At 33.6% G+C, this 17,318-nt stretch overlaps 1 protein-coding gene across 1 annotated transcript in view; it reads left to right on the forward strand.

Moving 5' to 3' along the window:
• EDIL3 (EGF like repeats and discoidin domains 3) overlaps window positions 1–17,318 on the forward strand; it is a 516,255-nt gene that overhangs the window by 59,376 nt on the left and 439,561 nt on the right. Inside the window, exon 3 of the mRNA XM_044680592.1 lies at window positions 12,379–12,408. Coding sequence (XP_044536527.1) covers window positions 12,379–12,408 — 30 coding nt within the window. The remainder of the gene's footprint in view (window positions 1–12,378; window positions 12,409–17,318) is intronic.

Genomic DNA, 17,318 nt, shown 5'->3' on the forward strand with positions numbered 1-17,318 from the left:
TCATTTTTGAATATAGAACTATCTCCTTCTAACAAAGAAAAAAATTAAGACAAACCAATAAACAAGGGTGCCTTTTCCAGCATAGGAGCACAATTAAGTACCAATAACCTGCTATTACTCTATCAAAGATAATTGAATCTCTTTAATCATATGCTTTCTGGAACCAATATTAGTATTTGTATTTAACCTGTGTTTAGCTTATTAACTAATCAGAAATTTACAAAGTGCTATGATTCAGCCCTGATCAAATACAATCAGCTACAACTTGGGCTTTTAAAAGCTACTAACTGCTTTCAGCCTTAAAGGCTTGAGGGAATCCTTACTTTCAGACTTATTAAGTCTTTGCTGATACCCTTTATTCTGCTTATGCCAGCATCAGAGAAGTTGAAAGTGGAAGGCTTAGGGATCTTCTCCTTCACTTCAGGCATTAAGCCTTCAATTATCCTAACACTTTGGGCAGGGTACGTGACATCTATCCATGTCTGTCTTACCAGCGTAAGTACCTTTCACAAGTCTGCAAAAGAGAAATAGCTTTTTATATAGTTTCTTTTATTGACAAACTGTCTTTCTCTATGATTGCCTGCAAATAACCTGTCTTATACAAACATAGAAGCTATTTAGACAGTCTTCTTTCTGATATTCCAAACTATGAAATCTCCCACAGATTTTTGTACTTTTTTTAACCCTTCTCTTTCCTTAGTAATAAATGCTACATGTTCAGAGTATTAATTCTTCTTTTATGAAGAATTATTGGGGGCAGCTGGGTAGCTCAGTGGATTAAGAACCAGGCCTAGAGACAGGAGGTCCTAGGTTCAAATCTGGCCTTAGACACTTCCCAGCTGTGTGACCCTGGGCAAGTCACTTGACCCCCAATACCTACCCTTACCACTCTTCTACCTTGGAGCCAATATACAGTATTGACTCCAAGACTGAAGGTAAGGGTTTTAAAAAAAAGAATTATTCATCATAAAGGAATTTTGTAAATAACTGTAGTCTCTAGGCAATAAAGTATTGTCTTGATTTTTTGATCCAACAGTTAACAAGGTACTTATCAAATAGTAATTGCTTAAATAAATTATTATTGACTTAGTGATTGATTGAATGATAAAAATAATCACTTTCCTTTTCTTAACATTTTGACTTATGGGTGCCCATTGATTGGGAAATTTCTAAATAAGCTGTGTTATATGAATACAATGCAATGTCATTATAAAAGCCAGTATATTATAGTAAAGAGTTTTCTTGGTTTGAAGTCAGAAAAACCTCAGTTCAAATCCTGCCTCAGATACTACCAAATCACTTCACTTATGAAACTGATTTCTCATTTGTAAAATATATATATAATCATACCTCTTAATAATTACCATTATTGGGAAGGGTTAAATGGGTTAACATGTAAAATTCTTAGCAAATTTAAGGTGTTATGTTGTTTTCTCCATTAGAATATAACTTTCTCTAGAACAGGAATTATCTTTTTACTTCGCTTCTCTGTATAATGAAGAGTTAGACAGTATCTTATATGTGGTATCGTATATGTAGTAAGCACTTAAATGTTTATTGATTTACAAAGATATTAATATCAAACAATATATGTAGATAATTCACAGAACTAGGAAGATATATAGTAATATTTGTGTAAGAATTGACAGAGTATGAAGAAAACACAAGCAAGCCAAAAATGTATACAAAGATTACAATAAAGTAAACAATAACATTACAGGGTAGTTAAATTCTTATGATTATAACTGTCTTAGTCCTAGAGAACTCATTGATTGGGAAACAAAATTTTCCTCCTCTCAAAAAAAACCCAAACAAACTGGGTACCAGAGGTATGAAAAGCAGTGTACAGCTTTAGCAATTATTTTTCTAATAATAGACTCTATGACTTTTCATAGACTATTCCACCATGATCAGAATTGTCTCCATTATCTCTGCTATTTTGGAATTTCTGGTTCTTTTCAGTAATTATCATAAGTGCCTACTTCCTTGTATAGATCTATTTAAAAATTTCCTTAATTGTTAATATCCTTCTTAACTTTGTATTCATTTTTGATATATCCTATATTTACTTATCTGTAAATCTGCTGTCTTCTATATGTCATACACACACAAACACACACATATATAAATATGTATATATGTAAAACAGAAGAATATAAAACTTCTTAGAGGACAGGAAATATTAAACTTCTGGATTGAAATTCCGTGTTCCTAAGTAGTGCCAGGCAAATAGTACAGGTGGCTTAATAGTGGTTTATTAATTGGTAGATAAATGGGCTTTCATACAAGAAGGAGACTAGAAGAAAGGATTAAGGGAAAATGAGTACATTATAAAAGAAATACAACAAAGAAAAACAAATCAATTTTTAAAAGCCAAAATTTGCTTCTTGTTGTTTTAAACAAGTAAGTCATTTGTTTTTCTTCTGTGTTTCTACTCCCACAGTTCTTTCTCTCAATGTGGATGGCGTTCTTTCTCATAAGTCCCTCAGGATTGTCTTATAGCAGTAAAGTCCATTACATTGGATTGTTCCACAATGTTTCACTTTCTGTGTACAATGTTCTCTTGATTCTGCTCCTTTCACTCTGCATCAGTTTCTGGAGGTTCTTCCAGTTCACATGGAATTCCTCCAGTTCATGATTCCTTTCAGCACAATATTATTCCATCACCATCATATACCACAACTGGTTCAGTCATTCCTCAATTGAGGGACACCCCCCTCATTTTTCAATTTTTTGGTACCACAAAGAACTCAGATATGAATATTTTTGTACAAACATTTTTCATTATTATCTCTTTAGGGGATAAACCTAGTAGGGCAGGCAGTCATTTAAAGCCCTTTGGGCATAATTCCAAACTGCCTTCCAGAATGGTTAGATCAATTCACAGTTCCACCAGCACCATGCATTAGTGTCCCAATTTTGCCATATTCCTTCCAACATTTATTATTTTCCTTTATTGCCATATTGGCCACTATAAAAAGCTTATTTCTAAGGAGATTTGCAATTGATAAAAACACTCTCCTAAAAACCCCAAGATGGGGAAAATATAAGGATTATTAGCAAAAGGTCATAGATTTAGATCTGGAACATACTTCAGAGTTCCTCTAATGAAATTCCCCCATTTTACAGATGAGGAAACTGTCCCTTAGATGCTTAATTGAGAATCTGTGAATCTGTTTTTCAAAAATCTTTTGAGACTATATTTCAATAAAAATTTGTTTCCTTTCTAATCTTGTTCATTTTATTTTATGCCTTTAAAAACATTCTGAGAAGGGGTCTGTAGGCTTCACCCGTCTACTTAAAGTAAAGTATCTCTGCTCTCTAATCACGCACATAGTAAGTAATAATGAAAAGAGTTGAAATTTGGTATAGTATATTAAAGATGGCAGGGTACTTTGTGTTCATTATCTCATTTGAGGTGGTGGTGGTAGTATTGGTGGTAGTATTGGTAGCGGTGGTAGTGATGGTGGTGGTGGTTTTGGTAGTGGTAGTGGTAGTTGTTCATTGATTCATTTGTGTCTGACTGCTTGTGGCCCTTTAGATCAGAGCACTCCAGGCCCTTCTATCCCCCATGGTTTCCCAAAGTCTGACCAAGCTCATGTTTATTCTTCTATGACACCATATTTCTATCTGATCCCCTTCTCCTTTTGTCTTCAATCTTCCCCTACGTCAGGGTCTTTTCCAGTGAGTCCTTTCTTCTCATTATATGGCCAAAGTATTTAAGCTTCAGCTTCACTATTTGCCCTATCAATGAACAGTCAGAGTACTGTTTCCATATTTTATGGATGAGGAACTGAGGTTCAAAGCAGAGATTCCTTACTTTTGGTAGGCTCTGCTCTGTGACAATGACCCAGTAATTTCCTTCTCTGGGCTCCAGGCTCCTCATCTAGCTGGTCAGTACCAGAGAGAGGATTCAAACTAAGATCTCTGACTTGGTATTCAACATTTTATACATGATACCCCAGGGCCAATGACGTAGTTTTCGCAGTCAAGGAACCTGAGGCCAAAAAAAGGAAATAACTGGGCCAGGGTCACAGTAAAAAGCCAGAATTTCTGAATTCAATGTCAATTTTTTTCCCTCAACAGACTACACTTGCCCTAAAGGAACTGACTTACTTCTGTGAAGGTTAGAATAGAGGTGAGCCTAAAGTCAGGAAGACCCGAGTTCCAATTCAGCCTCAGATACTGGTTTTTTTAGTTTCTTTTTTATTTTATTTATTTATTTTATTTGTTTTTTAATTTTATAAATTTTTATTTTTAGAAAAATTTTCCATGGTTACATAATTCATGTTTTTACTTTACCCTTCACCCCTTCAAACCCCCCACCCTCCACCATAGCTAACTCGCATTTCCACTGGTTTTAACATGTGTTGTCAGTCAAGACTTATTTACATATTATTGATAGTTACATTGGTGTGGTCTTTTGGTGTCTACATCCCCAATCATGTCCTCATCAACCCAAGTGTTCAAGCAGTTGTTTTTCTTCTGTATTTCCACTACTGTAGTTCCTCCTCTGAATGTGGGTAGTGTTCTTTTCCATAAATCCCTCAGAATTATCTTGGGTCATTGCATTGCTGCTAGTACAGAAGTCCATTATGTTCGATTTTACCACAGTGTATCAGTCTTTGTGTACAATATTCTTCTGGCTCTCCTTTTAATCTGCATCAATTCCTGGAGTTCTTTCGAGTTCACATGGAATTCCTCCAGGTTATTATTCCTTTGAGCACAATAGTATTCCATCATCAGCATATACCACAATTTGTTCATCCATTCCCCAATTGAAGGGCATACCCTTGCTTTCCAGTTTTTTTTGCCACCACAAAGAGCACAGCTATAAATATTTTAGTGCAAGTCTGTTTATCTATGATCTCTTTAGTGTACAAACATAGCAATGGTATGACTGGATCAAAGGGCAGGCATTCTTTTATCACTCTTTAGACATAGTTACAAAATGCCATCCAGAATAGTTGGATCAGTTCACAACTCAACCAGCAGTGCATTAACATTCCAATTTTGCCACATCCCCTCCAACATTCATGACTCTCCCCTGCTATCATTTTAGCCAATTTGCTAGGTGTGAGATGATACCTCAGAGTTGTTTTCATTTGCATTTCTCTAATTATTAGAGATTTAGAACACTTTCTCATGTGCTTATTGATACTTTTCATTTCTTTATCTGAAGATTGTCTATTCATGTCCCTTGCCCATTTATCAATTGAGGAATGGCTTGATTTTTTATATAATTGATTTAACTCCTTGTATATTTGAGTAATTAGACCTCTGTCAGAATTTTTTGTTATAAAGATTTTTTTCCCAGTTTGTTTTTTCCCTTCTGATTTTGGTTGCATTGTTTTTGTTTGTACAAAAATTTTTAATTTAATATGATCAAAATTATTTCTTTTACATTTTATAATTTTCTCTAATTCTTGCTTGTTTTTAAAATCTTTCCTTTCCCAGAGATCTGACAAGTACACTATTCTGTGTTCACCTAATTTACTTATACTTTCCTTCTTTATATTCATGTTTTTCAGACATTCTGAATTTATCTTGGTTAGGGAGTGAGATGTTGATCTAAACCTAATCTCTCTCATATTGTTTTCCAATTATCCCAATAATTTTTGTCAAATAGTGGATTTTTGTCCCAAAAGTTGGGCTCTTTGGGTTTATCATAGACAGTCTTGCTGATGTCACTTACCCCAAGTCTATTCCACTGATCCTCCCTTCTGTCTCTTAGCCAGTACCATACTGTTTTGATGACTGCTGCTTTATAGTATAGTTTAATACCTGTTACTGCTAGGCCCCCTTCCTTCACATTTTTTTTTCATTATTTCTCTTGATATTCTTGATCTTTTATTCTTCCAAATAAAATTTGTTATATTTTTTTCTAATGCAGTAAAAAAGTTTTTTGGTAATTTGATAGGTATGGCACTAAATAAGTAAATTAATTTGGGCAGAATAATCATTTTTATTATGTTAGCTCATCCTACCCACAAGCAATCAATGTTTTTCCAATTATTTAGATTTAGTTTTAATTGTTTGGAAAGTGTTTTGTAGTTGTTTTCGTATAATTCCTGTGTTTGTTTTGGAAGATAGATTCCTAAGTATTTTATATTGTCTAGGGTGATTTTAAATGGTGTTTCTCTTTCTACCTCTTGCTGTTGTGATGTGTTGGAAATATATAGAAATGTTGATGACTTATGTGTATTTATTTTGTATCCTGCAACTTTGCTAAAGTTGTTGATTATTTCTACTAGCTTATTAGTTGATTCTCTAGGATTTTTTTAAGTAGACCATCATGTCATCTGCAGAGTGATAGCTTAGTCTCCTCATTGCCTATTTTAATGCCTTCAATTTCTTTTTCTTCTCTAATTGCTACTGCTAGTGTTTCTAGTACAATGTTAAGTAATAGAGGTAATAATGGGCATCCTTGTTTCACTCCTGATGTTATTGGAAAGGCTTCTAATTTATCCCCATTGCATATTATGCTTGTTGATGGTTTAATCTATATACTGTTTATTATTTTTAGTAAAGGATCTTCTATTCCTATAACTTCTAGTGTTTTCAGTAGGAATGGGTGTTGTATTTTGTCAAAGTCTTTTTCAGCATCTATTGAGATAATCATGTGGTTTTTGTTGGTTTGCTTATTTATATGGTCAGTTATATGGATGGTTTTCCTAATGTTGAACCATCCTTGCATTCCTGGTATAAATCCCACCTGATCATGATGAATAACCCTCTTGATCACTTGATGGAGTCTCTTTGCTAGTATTCTATTTAAGATTTTTGCATTTATGTTCATTAAGGAGATTGGTCTGTAATTTTCTTTCTCTGTTTTTGATCTACCTCTCTTTGGAATCAGTACCATATTTGTGTCATAAAAGGAATTTAGTAGGCCTCCTTCTTTGCTTATAATATCAAATAATTTGTGTAGTATTGGGATATGTTGCTTTTTGAATATCTAATAGAATTCACTTGTGAATCCATCAGTTCCAGGCAATTTTTTCTTAGTGAGTTCTTTAATGGCCTGTTCGATTTCTTTTTCTGATATTGGATTATTTAAGTATTCTTTCTTCTGCTGTTAATCTAGGCAATTTATATTTTTGCAAATATTCATCCATATCACCTAGATTGCTAAATTTATTGCCATATAATTGGGCAAAATAGTTTTTAATGATTGCCCTTAATTTCCTCTTCATTGGAGGTCAGGTCTCCCTTGTCATCTTTCATACTATTAATTTGGTTTTCTTCTTTCCTTTTTTTATTATATTAATAAGTACTTTGTCTATTTTATCTGTTTTTTTCAAAATACCAGCTTCTAGTCTTATTTATTAATTCAATAGTTCTTTTACTTTCAATTTTATTAATTTCTTTTTTCATTTTTAGTATTTCTAATTTAGTTTTCATCTGAGGGTTTTAAATTTGTTCATTTTCTTGTTTTTTAAGTTGCATGCCCAATTTATTAACCTCCACCCTCCCTAATTTATTAATATATGCACTCAGTGATATCAATTTTCCCCTTTGAACTCCTTTGGCTGTATCCCATAGATTTGGGTAAGATGCCTCACTATTGTCATTGTCTTCAATGAAATTATTAATTGTTTCTGTGATTTGTTCTTTCACTAAATTATTTTGGAGAATATTATTATTTAATTTTGTTTGTTTTTACTTTTTTATTTTTTTATTTTTTTAAATAATTTTTATTTTTTAGAAAAGTTATCATGGCTACATGATTCATGTTCTTACTTTCTTCTTTACCCCCCAACCTCCTCCCCCGCCACATAGCCGATGCACATTTCCCCTGGTTTTAACATGTTTCATCAATTAAGTCTCATTTCCAAATTGTTCATAGTTGCATTGGTGTGGTAGTTTCAGGTCTACATCACCAATCATATCTACCTCAACCCATGTGTTCAAGCGGGTGTTTTTCTTCTGTGTTTCCTCTCCTGTAGTTCTTCCTCTGAATGTGAGTAGCGTTCTTTTCCAAAAACCCCTCAGAATTGTTATGGATCATTGCATTGCTGCTAGTACAGAAGTTCATTACATTCTATTTTACCACAGTGCATTGGTCTCTGTATACAATGTTCTTCTGGCTCTGCTCCTTTCACTCTACATCAATTCCTGGAGGTCTTTCCAGTTCACATGGAATTCCTCCAGTTTATTATTCCTTTTAGCACAATAATTCCATCACCAGCATATACCACAGTTTATTCATCCATTCCCCAATTGAAAGACATACCCTCATTTTCCAGTATTTTGCCACTTCAAAAAGCGCAGCTATAAATATTTTCATGCAAGTCTGTTTATCTATGATCTCTTTGGGGAAGAAATTTATATATCTCAACATTTCATACTATACAGTTTTTCCCTGATCCCTCTATGTAAAACTTCATCTAGTTACCCTGTTGGTAATAAAAATTTCTAATATTTGCCAATGCCTTCTTTTCTTCTTGGGATATAAATTGATTGGACTTGTGTCCCTTAAAGAAAAGAATTTTTTTCTCCTCCCCCCATTCTCTTAATTACCTTATGTTGATTCTCTTGAGTTTTGGGTTTGGGCAGGAAACTCTCTATTTAAGTCCATTTTTTCTTGATGAAAATTTGGAAGTCCTCGATTTTATTGAATGACCATACTTTCCCCTGCAATAATATAGTTAGACTTGCTGAATAGTTGATTCTTGGTTGTAGACCCAGTTCTCTTGCTTTCCAGAATATTGTGTTGCATGCCTTTTGGTCCTTCAATGTAGATGCAGCCAGATCCTGTGTTATCCTAACTGTGGTTCCCAGATATCTGAATGACTTCTTTTTAGCAGCTTGTAATATTTTTCCTTGGTCTGGTAGTTTTTGAATTTGCCTATAATAGTCCTGGAAGTTGTCAATTGTGGATTAAATGTAGGAGATGATCTGTGAATCCTGTCAATTTCCACTTTTCCCTCTTGTTCAAGAATTTCTGGGCAATTTTCTCTGATAATTTCTTGTAAAATGCTATCTAAACTTTTTCTTTTATCATGATGTTCTGGTAAACCAATAATTCTTACGTTGTCTCTTCTAGCTCTGTTCTCCAAATCTCTGGTTGAATCAATGAGGTGTTTCATATTCTCCTCAAATTTTTCATTTTTCATTTTGTTTAATATATTCTTGCTGCTTTGTGAAACCATTTGCTTCTAGTTGTTGAGTTCTATTTTTTAAAGACTGAATTTCATCCCTGGCTTTTTGGTCATCCTTCTCTTTCTGGTCAGATTTTCTTTGTAGATCATCTTTTGCCTTCTTTGCTTTGTTTTTGAGCTGGTCAATTCTGGCTTTTAATACTTTATTTTCTTGTTTTAGTTCATATATTTCCTTTTTCAAATTGTCTTCAGCCTCTCTTGATTGTTTTTTTAGTTCCTGAAGTTCTTGAGTTAATTGAGTTATAAATTCTTCAGTTAATTGAATTTCGACATCTTCCAAAGCCTGTGTCCAGTTTGCTGGAACTACTTCCTCTTCTTCTATTTATGTTTCGTTTGCTTTCTTTTCACTTCCTTGAAAGAAGCTGTCAATTGTCATTTCTTTTCTCTTTTTCTGTTGCTTACTCATGTTTTTTCCCTTCCTTATTCTGCTAGTTTGAGCAGATGTATTTAATGATCTTTGGTGAAAGATCCAGCTGGTAATAGAGGTTTGTAGTTACTTCCCTGCCCTCTGAAGACTTCTTGTCTATTCAATTGTTGGTATTTATCCTCTATTTATTGGATTAATCTTACTCCTTTTTCTGCCCTGAGGCTAAAACCTTGAAGGGAGGGAAAAACAAATAGAAAAAAGAAAAAAATGTGGGGTGACAAGAAGGAGTGTTTTCACTGAACTGAGCTCTCCAGCAGTGGGGTCCCCCTGAGCTGTCCTCTGTGTTTGATCTGGTTTTCTTTCCTCTTGAAGCCATGCATTCTCTATCTCAGTATGAGGAAGCCAAGCTGTCTGAGGTCTGGGGTTTGGCTCTCTCTAAGTCACCATCTTCTGGGTGTTTTTGCTGTGTTTCTCTGGTTTTCTCCTCCAGTCACCTCTCCAGTGCCTGTGTTTGACTCCCTGAGTCTGGTGCAAGGCCCTCTCTCACAACGAGTGTGACCACTGGCTCTGAGATTTCCCTGGCCACTGGAGACTCTGCACAGCATGTGGGGGAGGCATACTGGGATCCTGGGATTCCCCTTCTAAGCCCTCAGACCTGACAGTTCAAAAATTGAAGCCTTTTTTTTTTGGCATATCTCTTTAGTTATGCTGCAGTAGGGTTCCCTCTGCTCTGTCCCGTTATTAGATTTGGTCCTCTTTCTTCTAGAAGCACATTGTTTTCTATCTAGGTGTGTAAGGTTGTGGAGATTTTAAGATTCACTCCATCTATGCCGCCATCTTCCTGGCATGCCCCCCCACCCAGTATTATTATTATCATTACTACAACTGCTTTCACTAACTAACTGACAATATTTCTCAGCTCTTCAGTGATACCTTAATTATCAAGTTAATTGAAAACAAAGCTTTGGAGGTAACAAAATCAGATCCACTTAACAATTAAATCTTCATAAATCATGCCAATAATGTTGGCCTATGACATAAATTCAATAACAGTACTCTTGGTAAACTTTAATTGCATGGAGAAAGACTATGTTTGAGAAGCTCCTGCTTGTGTACCCACTATTGTAAGCAAACTGGATTCTATATAGACTTTTCTGTACATGATTGTTATATACAGTTGATAATTAATGGTTAAACATTAGGTAAATTTTGGAATTTTGAAATTTTCCTTCCTTATTTTTAGTGATCCCCTTTTTAATTTCATTTAAATGTATTTTTCCAATATAATTTCTTAATTTTTAAAAATATTTTGTAATCCCTGTTATCTTCCTCTGATATTTCTCCCCTCCCCAAGAAAGAAGGTAAAATGTTAGAAGTTGTATATATTTTATAATATAATATATATTTCCATGTTCATCATGTTGTAAAACAAGGCATATTGCTTACACCAGACAAAACATCATAAGGAAATAAAATAAGGAATGATATGTTTCAATTTGCATTTGGACTCCATCTGTTCCTTTTTATGGCAGTGGATAGATATCCTTTTTTTTGTCATAAGTCTCTTATAGTTGTGCCATATCCTTGCTTTATAATGGTTAAGACATTCACAGTTGATTATCATACATTATTGTCATTATCCTGGTTCTGCTCACTTTACTTTGCATCACTTCATAGAAATCTTGCCAGGTTTTTTTGTGATCATCTTGTTTGTCATTGCTTGTGGCACAAAAGCATTCCCTTACACGCTCGTGCCATTTGTTTAGCCATTCCCCAACTGATAGACATTTCTTCAGTTTTCTAGTGCTTTGACACCACCAAAAAAATCACTATAAATATTTTTGTACAGGTAGGCTCTTTTTCTCCTATTTTTAATCTCTTTTATTTTTTATTTTTTTAAACCCATACCTTCCGTCTTGGAGTCAATACTGCGTATTAGCTCCAAGGCAGAAGAATAGTAAGGGCTAGGCAATGGGGGTCTAGTGACTTGCCCAGGGTCACACAGCTGAGAAGTGTCTGAGGCCAGATTTGAACCTAGGACCTCCCGTATCTAGGTCTGGTTCTCAATACACTGAGCTACCCAGCTGCCCCCTCTTTAATATCTTTTAGATACAGACCTAGTAGTGATATTATTGATTCAAAGGATATACAAGGTTTCATGGTCCTTCAGGCATGGTTCAAAAATGCTCTCCAGAATGGTTGTATCAATTCAAAGTCCCATGAGCTAGTGATCACTTTTTTTTTTCTTCAAAGAATCCTAATGGGGACCATGAGGGGAGGGACTCAAAAAGTATTATGATATTTATAAATTAAAAGTAATATATATTGGTTATCTGACCACTTAAGTTCATAACAAAACACTGAATAAAAATAAATGTAAAAAGAAAAGGATATAATAAAGACAATTTATAATTACTAATGAGTTGACTGACATTTTTATACGTTTCTGTCAATATATTCGTTGCCCTGATTTTAATATTTAAGGTTGTTCATAAATTTAAAATTATATAAGATATTGTGTTCCTAAACCTAATTGTTTGGTTACACATTTTTAATAAAACTATCTACAATCAAATTTGCTTGCAAACTAGAAGTTAAATCAAATGACGTGGTATTTTCTACTAAACACAAAATCAGACAATGTGAAAGATAGACACTGTTAATTCTGCTTCTATATCACTGTATAATTATATATTCAAAATAGATGTAACAGATTATAATTAAATGGATATTAAGCTTTGTTTGGGAGTGTACCACATTTTTTAAATTACTTTCTTTCTCTGTTTCTCTCCTCCCCTATCTTCTCTCTTTCTTTTCTCTCTTCCTTCGGCTCCTATTTTTCTACAGCGTCAGATGAAGAAGAGCCAACCTCAGCAGGTAAATGACCTTGGTTTACTTTTTCTTAATTATACCCATGTTTAGTAACTTATACATATGAAATAATTTCCCTGAAATGTGGACATAACTGGCATCAGTGAAAAATACATTTTTTTGCATAGTTTTGCTTTGATGGCTTTGGAAAACTTTTCCTTTCTCCTTGCTTTTTAAAAATAAAAATTTTATTAACAAATGTAATTTTATTAAATTTATGTATAATTTAATATCATTAAATATTAAATAAATGAATTAATTCAATATCTAAATTTATATTACCATTTCTTACATCCCTCTCAAAGAGCAATACTATGTAACAAAGAGTATTTTTAAAGAAACTAAGATAAACAGGGGAAAATAAGTGAAATAAATCAATATATTGGAGAAAATTTAAAATATATGCAATTTTCCGTATAAAGAGACCTGCCAATTCTGCAAAGGACTATGTGTAGAGGCCAACTTTCCTTAGGTTTTCTTTGAGGACCTGCTTGTTCTTTGTAGTTTTGAAATATTCGTTCTCTATTTTTTGTGTGTGCGTTGTTTTTTTCCACTTACTTTTTTGTAGTCATGAGATAAGTGAGTGTGGAACTAGAAAATCTACTTTACAAGGGAAGGAATGGATGTTGTAAGAAAGGCTGAGGCTGGAGAGAATAGAAAAAGAGATGACAGTATTTGAATTCTAAAAATAATGATAAAAAGAGAAAGTGTTAAATAATACCATTGAAATATAATGCTTTATAAAGGAGTACTCCTATCAATGAATCTGTAACTGAACCCGACAGGCTCGTCTTTAAATTTCATATACATTTTTGGGGGTAAATGAAGTTAATTTTGTAAAATCTTGAGACTTTGTAAGCAGAAAAAGGTTTAATAACTTTTTTAAAATAGCATAGTTGATTTCTTTCTGATTAAGTCAGTGACAGTTGATAAAATATAGGCCAACTCTTCTTTTTGGTAGTATAGAGAATACCAATGAAATAAAAAGCATGATTTCAGAATTAGGGTTATTAGAAATGGGAAAACCCAAACTGAATGTTGTTAATATCTGGTTATGAGAACCCTACATGGGCAAGGAAATCAGTTGGTGGGCATGCAAGGTACTTCAATAAAATTAGGAGACAACATGGTAAAATGGAGTAAGAAGATATAGGTTCATATCCCACATTTGATGCTTACTATGTGTGTATTATTGTACTAGTCATTAAACTTCCTTGGGCCTCTGTTTTCTCATCTGCAAAAATAAGGATGAATTATGTAGCCTCCAAAGCTACATCCATCTCTAAATCCATAATGCTATGATTACAGAAGTGTTTCAGGTAGGATCCCTCAGAGAAGCCTAGTATCAAATAGTAATAATTAGTCATGAATTCTGGTTTCTCAGAAAATATACTAATAGCTGAAAGCATGAGAAAACATAAAAGAATAGAATACTTCCTGAGAAACTAAAAATAGACCTGAATTAGGAGATGAGATTCAACTTGATTTTAGTAGAGTGAGGAAAATTATGATTACAGAAATCTGAATGCCAAAGGAAGAGCAAAACCCACCAATGAGACAAACCTAATGCTTAGCTATTTTTTTATTGTCCACTTTCCCTATTGCCTAAGGACAGATTGGTCACAAAATGGGTTATAATCAAAGCTTATAGGTGGGTAGTTAGGTGAACACAGATTTCAAATTTAATGGATATAAGAGCAAAGAGCCAAATAACCCCCTTGACAAGATTATAGTATAATTGTGAACTTACTATAAAACAATGTGTTTACATAAGAGCTCTACTGCAAGTATTTATATGAAAAAGAATCTAAGATTGAGACCTAAAAGTTACATTATAGGCCACTTATTCTTGTTGTTTCTTTTGAAAGTTGATGAAATTGAGGCCCAGAGAGTTTATGTGACTATTCCAAAGACACAGAGCTGACAAATAGGAGACCTGAGATTCAAATTCACGTCTTCTCACTCTATCATTCTTTCTATTGACAACATCACCTCACAGAGTTTTGTAATTCTTGGATCAAAGTTGGTGAACTAAAAATTAACATTTATTTTCCAAATATATTAAAAAGAAATCCTCTTTTTGATACTAATGTCAGGCATTTCCCTGCTCCATGCTCTCATACACTTAGTGTGAACCAAGGAACCAACAGTTACCATTTTCTTTTGTTGTGGTGCCAGAGGAAAGGATTAGAAATACTGGGTGAAACTTGCTGAGTTTCAAATGAAAGTCTGTAATTGTTGGACAAATACTTTCTAAAAATTAAAGCTATCCAGAAGCATAGAGAGTTACTTCAGAAGATTCCTCCTCAGAAGTAGCCTTTTTAACATGAGTGGCTGACTACATGCTCGACATGTTATAGAGGGAATTTTTCTTGATGGGCACTTTTACAATGCAAAGATTCTATAATGCTGGGTCTCCGCTTCATTCTCCCCATGGCCTCATGATTGCTTATACTGCCTGGCTGAGTTCTGGAGACAATGGATATGGGATTTCATTTTGGGGGCACACTGAGTTTAAGACATCCCCTGTCCAATTTAAATTTCAGTTGAAGATGCAAAGTTGGAACTGAGCAGAGAGTATGGCATGGGTTAAGTAGATTAATATGGAAAAGATATGTAGGTAGCTTGAACTACTAGAGGTATTATCCTTGATAAAGTACAAAACTACTTTATCATATGAGACAGAGGTAAAGAAATTAGTGGTAGAACATACCTGAGTGATGGGTGAGGAAAGAGAATAAGAGGGATGATCTTATGATGAATGGCATATTTTTTTTGTCCTATGGAAAAAATGCAGAAAACTGAAGAGCAGTTTGGAAGAAAGTAGGCATACGGAGATGAACATCTCACCATGAATTGAGATAACATCAAAATGGAGAAATGATTTTGACATATAGAGTGAAATCATAAATAAATTAGGAGACCATGAAAAATATGCCTGTTAAATCTTTGGAAAAAGGGAGAGTTCATAACCAAATAAGAAACAAATCATTACAAGAAATAAAATGCATAATTTTGATTACATGAAATTTACACACATACACAAACATTTTATAGTCAAAATTAGACAAAAACAGGAGACTAGGAAAATTTTTACAGCAATTTTCTCTGAAAATGTATTTCTCAAACATATTCTCAGCTAAATGACCCAGATTTAGAAAAAAAACCTGAGTCATTATTCAATTGATAAATATTCAAAGGATATGAAGAAGTAGTTTTCAGAAGAAAAAATAAAATATTTCAGTATAAAAATGAAAAAATACTCTAAATCACTATTGATTAGTAAAATGCAACTTGAAACAATTGAGAAAACACCTTATACCTAACAGATTGTCTTATGACAGAAAAGGAAAATAACAAATGCAAGAAAAGATGAATGAATACTATGACCCTAATGCACGGTTGGTAATTTTATGAATTAGATCGACAATTGTGGAGAACAATTTGGAGTATTGTTGAAATATGATATAAAATTGTGCATAGACTCTGACCCAGAAATGTCACTTCTAGGTCTCTTTCCCTAAAAGAGGCAAGAGAAAAAGGACCTATTCATCCAAAAAAATATTTGTAGATGTTCTATTTTGTTGGAAAATAATTAGAAATTGAGGATATGCCCATCAATTGGGGAATGTCTGAATTAGTTGTGGCATATGATTGCAATGGAATATTAATATGCTATATAAGAAGCAAGATGGTTTAAAAAATGTGAAAAGACTTTTTAACTGATGCAAAGTGAAATAAACAGGACCAGGAGGACATCATACACTATAATGGTATAATTGTAAGGATAATCAATAATGAATGATTTGGTTACATTAATTAATACAATGATCTAAGACAGTTTCCAAGGACCCGTGATGAAAAATCCGATCTAATTTCAGAGACAGAATTTATGAACTCTGGGTGTAGATTAAAGCATACTGTTTCTCCTTTATTTTTTTTTTAATTTGTGGATTTGAGTGTGTGTATTTTCTTTTGAAACATGACTGATAAGGAAATATGTTTTGCATGCCTTCACATGCATAATTCATATCACATTTGCTGCCTTCTAAAGGGGAAGGTGAGAAGAAGGAAGCGATTGGAATTCAAAATTTACCAAAACAAACACAGAAATTATATGAAAACAACTACAAAACACTTTCCAAACAAATAAAACTGGATTTAAACAATTGGAAAGCCATTGATTGCTCATGGGTAGGACGAGTTAACATAATAAAAATGACAATTCTACCCAAATTAATTTACCTATTTAGTGCCATACCTATCAAGCTACCAAAAAACTTCTTTACTGAATTAGAAAAAACTATAACAAATTTCATTTGGAATAACAAAAGATCAAGAATATCAAGGGAAATAATGAAAAAAAATGTGAAGTAAGGGAGCCTAGCAGTACCAGATATTAAACTATACTATAAAGCAGCAGTCATCAAAACAATATGGTACTGGCTAAGAGATAGAGAGGAGGATCAGTGGAATAGACTTGGGGTAAATGACATCAGCAAGACAGTGTATGATAAACCCAAAGAGCCCAACTTTTGGGACATGAATCCACTATTTGACAAAAACTGCTGGGAAATTTGGAAAAAAATATGGGAGAGATTAGGTCTAGATCAACATCTCACACCCTACACTAAGATAAATTCAGAAAGGGTGAATGACTTGAATATAAAGAGGGAAACTATAAATAAGTTAAGTGAACACAGAATAGTATACTTGTCAGATCTCTGGGAAAGGAAAGACTTTAAAACCAAGCAAGAGTTAGAGAAAATTACAAAATGTAAATTAAATGGTTTTGATTATATTAAACTAAAAAGCTTTTGTACAAACAAAAACAATGTAGTCAAAATCAGAAGGGAAACAACAAATTGGGAAAAAATCTTTATAACGAAAAACTCTGACAGGGGGCTAATTACTCA

Source organism: Gracilinanus agilis, chromosome 1 (genome assembly GCF_016433145.1).
Source record: "Gracilinanus agilis isolate LMUSP501 chromosome 1, AgileGrace, whole genome shotgun sequence".
Classification (NCBI taxonomy): domain Eukaryota; kingdom Metazoa; phylum Chordata; class Mammalia; order Didelphimorphia; family Didelphidae; genus Gracilinanus; species Gracilinanus agilis.